At 48.6% G+C, this 6,012-nt stretch overlaps 1 protein-coding gene across 1 annotated transcript; it reads left to right on the top strand.

Moving 5' to 3' along the window:
- The first annotated feature begins 162 nt into the window (after positions 1–162).
- PDCL (phosducin like) lies at positions 163–4,623 on the top strand. Its single transcript, XM_027885922.1, has 5 exons — positions 163–222; positions 562–605; positions 1,060–1,234; positions 1,842–2,023; positions 2,898–4,623. Exons 3-5 carry the CDS (start codon positions 1,066–1,068, stop codon positions 3,447–3,449), a joined length of 903 nt encoding a protein of 300 aa, XP_027741723.1. The 5' UTR covers positions 163–222; positions 562–605; positions 1,060–1,065; the 3' UTR covers positions 3,450–4,623.
- Positions 4,624–6,012: the final 1,389 nt, after the last annotated feature.

The raw sequence follows: 6,012 nt of genomic DNA, 5'->3' as shown, positions 1-6,012 counted from the left end.
GCGTTCCCGGTACCTGGGCGGGGTCAGTGGGGCCGTTCCTGGGGCGGGGGCAGCGGGGCCTTTCCCGGGGCCGTTCCCGTTGCGGTTCCCGGGGCCGTTCCCGTTCCCGGGGCCGTTCCCGTTCCCGTTCCCGGGGCGGGGCCAGCGGGCCCGTCCCCTTTGCCGTCCCCGCCCCGTTCCCGCCGTGCCCCGCGCGGCGGCCCCGGAAGGCGGCGGGAGCGGGTGAGGCGATGGCGGGGCCGGGCCCGGCCGGGGGGTCCCGGGAGGAGCGAGGGGGCTCGGCCGGGGGTGGCCCCGGGGGCGGCCGGGGTCGGTTCGCTCGGGGCCCGCGGTGTCCCCGGCCCTGGGCCCGGCCCCTGTGCGGGGCCGTGCGGTAATCCCGGTAATCCCGGGCCATCTGCCCGCTGGGAGCGGCCGGGGCTGGGTTTGAGTCCCGCAGCGCTCGGCAGGAACACCGGGAGCTGTGCTGTGTCCGTGGGCTGGCACGGCCAGCTGGGCTGAGGGATCGCCCTGCAGAGAAAAACCCAAATCAACTGATGGGGTTAATATTTCTCCTTCTAGGTCTCGGTAGAAATTTGTCTCCGAAGGGCTGCGGGGGAATACAGGTCAGAGCATTTCAATTTGCTTGATTACACTGGTAGTTTTTCAGCTCGCATAAATAATTGTTAAAATAATGCAAATAACAGTGGGCATTTAAATGTCAGTGGCTGGGAATCGGGCTGGTGGAGCTGTCCAGTGAGGCTCGAAAGGCTCCTGAATCACGGTTAGAAAATAAACTCTCCATGAGTGAGAACACACCTCAAGTGTTTGCACTAGTGAGCCTCAGAGCGGTTCTGTCCGTAAAGGTTTTGATTTAAGTGAGTTTGAAATTGTGACTTAAGAATTAACCCAAGTGACTGACTGCACCAAGGGCTGTCTGATGGTGGGCTGGGAACTCTTCTTCTGCAGCTAAAAACTGCCCTGAGGATGGGAAGGATCATCATGACGCGTTTAGGGTGGTATCTCACACTGCGTGTTTGATCAGAGGTGCACCCTCTGGTTTGTTAATTTATTTTTTAGGACATAATGACTACTGCAGATGATAAACTGCTTGGTGAGAAGCTCCAGTACTATTACAGCAGCAGTGAGGGTGAGGATGAGGACAGTGAGAAGGAGGATAAAGAAGGGGAGAGCAACATTCCCGAAAGTGTGGGAGAGGTCGAGCTCAGCAGCGATGGTAGCACCGTCAACACAGGTATCACATCAGTGGACTTGTTCTGTAAATGCTTTGTTTGTTGGAAGTTTCATTTGTTATTCTGAAATTCCTTTTTTTGAAATGAAACTCTTGGTGTTCTGCATATTTGGGTTAGACAGTGATCATTTCCTGGCTGTTTTCTAACTTTATTTTTAATAACTGGTTCTCGATTTTAATGTTTGATTTCTCTGAGATAATTCAGCATTGCATCTGAAGCAGTCAGGCTTGGGATAGAAAGCTGATACAAGGCTGATTTCTCCAATTTGGTTGATAATAAATCATTATTTTTGTTCTGATGAAAGCCATATTAACAGTAGGGGAAGTCTTGAGGGCTGGTGGTTCTACTTGAAGAGTACAGATACTAATCCGTGGGACATTTATAAGAATAGCCTAGTTGGATTAACTTTAGTCATGTTATTAAAAAAATTAGTTACAAACTCAAGGACATGCAAACGGCAGATCACTCATTTCAGTGTTCTGCACAGTTACAAAAAGTTTATGATGGGGCCACCGTTTTACTGCCAATTTATAAATTATTACTTGATTTTAAACGGTAAACACAGTTGTGTTCCCTTTTTATACCAAGTACCCACACATTTAATCTCAGGTCCCAAGGGAGTCATCAACGACTGGCGGAGGTTTAAGCAGCTGGAGACGGAGCAGCGGCAGGAGCAGCGCCGGGAGATGGAGCGGCTCATCAAGAAGCTGTCCATGACATGCAGGTCTCACTTAGATGATGAGGCTGAGAAGCAGAAGCAGAAGGAACTTCAGGAAAAAATCAATGGAAAGGTAGCGTGGCACAGAGGAATTAAAGTGCCACTTAAATGTCTAACATTTTCGTTTGCCTGCGTTAACAAATAAGTGATTTAACTGCAGTACCAAAGAAGTCCAAACCCTTTCCCCAGATTTCCCTGGGCTGTTGATCAAATAAATCAAGTTCATTAGTATGGAGAGTTGTGCAGCAAACCTATGATTGCTGCCTCCCCTGCCTGAAGCAAGAGCTTAGGAGCCCTCATTGACTCCATATCTAGTAAGTGGATGTTGGGAATTTAACGTTGAGCTCCAGAGATCGAAGGCATTGGAGGTAGAGAATGGTTTTAGTCAGCTGGGCTGTAAACCAGCCCTGAGTTAGAGAAGTTAGTAGTTTCTACTAGAAGTAGACAGTGTTTCTGCTGTCAGATGATGCAGGTTGGCTGTGCTCTCCTGTACCGTGAGTGATGCAGATGAACAGATTGAAATACATAAAATCCTGCAGTTCTAAAGGCAGGGTGGTGCCACCACATGTTAACTGGGAAGCTAAATGAGGCAGAAGCTCCTCTTAGGTCAGGCACAGTTTCCAGATGAGCGCTCCCAGCTCGGTGAAAGCACATGGCCACCATTAACCTGGATTAAAGTGGGAGCACAGAGCAGCCACTTGTGCTGTTAGTGCAGCTTGTGGGAACTGGAATGCCCTGGGCTGAAATCGCTGTTCCCAGTGGATGTGGTTTCTAATTAGATCAGAATGGAGTGTAATACAGAGGGTGCTTGAGCCTTACGTGGGTTGCAGTTTGCTGTTATTAAAGATGAGTGACCCACATTAATCCTCTTGATTTGCATTCTCATTACGTAAGTGACCCACATCATGGTGCAGATCGTTTTCACAGACCTCTGCGTGTGTTTTCAGATGACTTTACAGGAGTATAACATGATCCACAACGATGAGGACGACGAGGAATTCCTGCAGCGCTACAGGAAGCAGAGGATGGAGGAGATGAGGCAGCAGTTGTACAGTGGGCAGCAGTTCAAACAGGTCTTTGAGATCACCAGCGGAGAAGCATTTCTGGACACGGTCGACAAGGAGCACAAGAGCACCCTGATCATGATCCATATTTATGAAGATGACATCCCTGGCACCGAGTCCCTGAACGGCTGCATGATCTGCCTGGCTGCAGAGTACCCCACAGTTAAATTTTGCAGAGTGAAGAGTTCCCTCATTGGGGCCAGCACCCGCTTCACCAACAACGCCCTGCCAGCCCTGCTGGTCTATAAGGCCGGGGAGCTCATCGGCAATTTCGTGCGCATCACCGACCAGCTCGGCGAAGATTTTTTTGCTGTAGACCTGGAGGCTTTTCTGCAGGAATGTGGTCTGCTGCCAGAAAAAGACTTGCTGCTCCTGACTTCTATACATAACCCATCTGCCTGCTACAGTGAGGACAGTGATCTGGAAATAGACTGAGGCACTGGAGGGCTGTAGGTGTAGCTGTGCTGTGGGATGTTCTGTGCTAGGGATTGTTCTCTCCCTTCCGTAGCGAGGGTATGTGCTCCTCCCCCTCCTGCACTCTGACTTTTGCTCTTTAAAAATAACATAAGGAATTCCTGACATTTTCTCGTTTTCCTTATTCAGTGAAGTCCAGCTAAAAGAGTCTCATTTCTATGCAACTCAGATGTGTTTCACTTACCAGGAGGTTTTAACGCAGTTCAGTAAGTTTAGGAAGTTGTGTGTTTGTCATCTCCCTTCTCCAAATTTGTTTTAAACATTTTGTTCTTAGGTCAGCAGTGTGCGGTCAGTGTCCCTGCAGGTTTCCTGAACCAGAGTAATATAAATACCAGTTGGATCAAGATGTGCTCACCAGCTCCCTAGGGCAAGAACTGAGACTGCAAATAGAGGAGTTTTTAATACTCAAGACTTAATAACCTGGTGCTGAACTGCTGCCAGTTAGTAGTGCATGGTCCCATCTGCCACTCTGCAGTCTCCTCCTTGGAAGTACCTTGTTCTAACACTTGGCCTCAAATATTTGTCCCTTTCTCACTTACAAATAACGACATCCCCTGGCTTCATCCTGAAAATTGCTTTTCAGATGGAGAGAGTTCTTCTGAGACTTCAAGGAGAAAACCTTGCAATTACAGCTTTTAATTCATCCTTGGGTTTTAAAATACTCATCCTTGGAGTTCACAGTAGTCACTCCATCAGAAAACGAGCTCTGGCTCTTCAGAGAGACTGTTACAAAGAGCTCCAGGGTGTGTGCTGAGCAGCAGCAAGAAGAATTTTGTTGGCAAAATGCAGAATTAGGACTTGAATAACCAACCTCAGAATTTCATCTCTCCCTAAAATTACTGAATCATTGCTAAAGTTCATTTCTGTCTGCCTTCAGCAGTAGAAAGTAGACTGTCATTACTTAAATGTAGGACCCAATGTAATGCTGTGTTTAATGATGAAATTTACTTGCAATTTTTATGTCAAGGAGTTTGGAACACCGGGAAGAAATGCAAACGTGTCTGTGGATCTTAACAGGATTTTAATAAGAATGGATCTTGGGCTAGAAAAAGGAGGATTTGTAACTGTGTCTATTTGAACTGTGTTTTTAAAAGTAGTATGAGCAGAAAAATAAATAATCTGTAATTAAAAATGACTGAATTGGCACAAATTGTAGCTCTTACAAGGAAACTGGCAGAAATCCAGGTTTTTAAGTGTGGTGAGAGATTATTTCTTTTCATCTCAGAAATGCAGAAAAAAAACACCATGTAAGTTATGTGAAATTAAATCACTGAGTGTGGATATCAGCACAATTAAGGGGAAAGTCAAAGTAGCTGTAACTTATATCCAGGATGAGATTCAGTGAAATCTGCTGTGCAGACGATGCATTTCAGCATCATCATAAAGCCTGGCTTGGAGAGGGGGTCAGGGGAGAGCTGACTGAGTTGCTTTGGAGTTTTATTTTTATAAAGTGATTTTTTTGCCCCTATGGCAACAAAACTGTGACAGGATCAGACCCTCTCCTGCTGCTCTGTGTCCCACGGCCTGGAGCAAGGTGACTCCTGGGGAGGAACCTCCTGTGCTCAGAGGTGGTTTGCAGTGCTCAGAGCAAAAAGGAGGAGAATAAAGGTCTGAGTCCAATCCCTGTTTGATCTGGAAGAAGCCAGGGGCCAGAAGCTGTGCTGTGACCCTGCTGCTCATCTGAGCACAGGGGACACGGCTGTGAGGAGGGAGAGGAGGCTGAGCTGAGAGAAAAAGCTGCTGCTGCTGCTTTTGGCTGTTCTTGAAGCTAAATCTTCAAGAAGTTCTATAAATAGGAGTTGAAAAAAACGCTTGTCAGGTAGGTTGTGTTGCCCCTGGGAGATGTTCTGTTTTGGAAAAAGCAGCTCACGGCAGGGAGGCCGCCGGGAGTGACGGCTGGGACTGCGTGGGGGGAGAGGAGCGTGGGCTCACCTGGGGCTGCTCACGGGCCATTGTGTTCCAGTCCAGACAGAATTTGGGCACAGACCACGAGTGCAGGAGGAAACACGGACAAGCTGCTCGGCCAGGGCAGGAACGAAATCCCGGGACGAGCTTAACGTGGCCTTTGATTGTGGTGCCAACCTGGGTGCAACGTTTGGCAAAGGAAAGCTTATACTGACTTTTTTTTGGCCTCCCGTCTTTCTAAAATGTTCAAATTGCACCTTTGCTGAAAGTCCACACCAGGTTTTGCAGTGGCTGACCTGACTCAGCCACAGAGAGGCCCTGCTGGGGCAGACTGGGGGGTGTCCAGTGACTCCCTCCAGGGGGGTAAATGCTTTTCCTTTCAGCCTTTGGACCGTTCACCCCCTGCTCAGTGAATCATCCCAGGCCTCACAGCCCCAGATGGATCTTTTCATTGTTGCTGCACGATCCCAGGCAGCCCCATCTCTCTGTCTCCATCCTTCCAGGCGCTGGCAAGCCCCTTGGAGACATGTTTGAAAATTCAGAGGATGTCCTAGGAGCTGTTTACCAAGGGTTTACAGAGGGTACGTGTGGCAGCGCTCGGCTCAGAGCACGCAGGATG

The sequence above is a fragment of the Empidonax traillii genome, unplaced genomic scaffold (assembly GCF_003031625.1).
Source record: "Empidonax traillii isolate 1590-97213 ecotype Southwest subspecies unplaced genomic scaffold, ASM303162v1 scaffold174:size915687, whole genome shotgun sequence".
NCBI lineage: Eukaryota > Metazoa > Chordata > Aves > Passeriformes > Tyrannidae > Empidonax > Empidonax traillii.
This window is presented reverse-complemented; position numbering and strand designations above follow the sequence as displayed.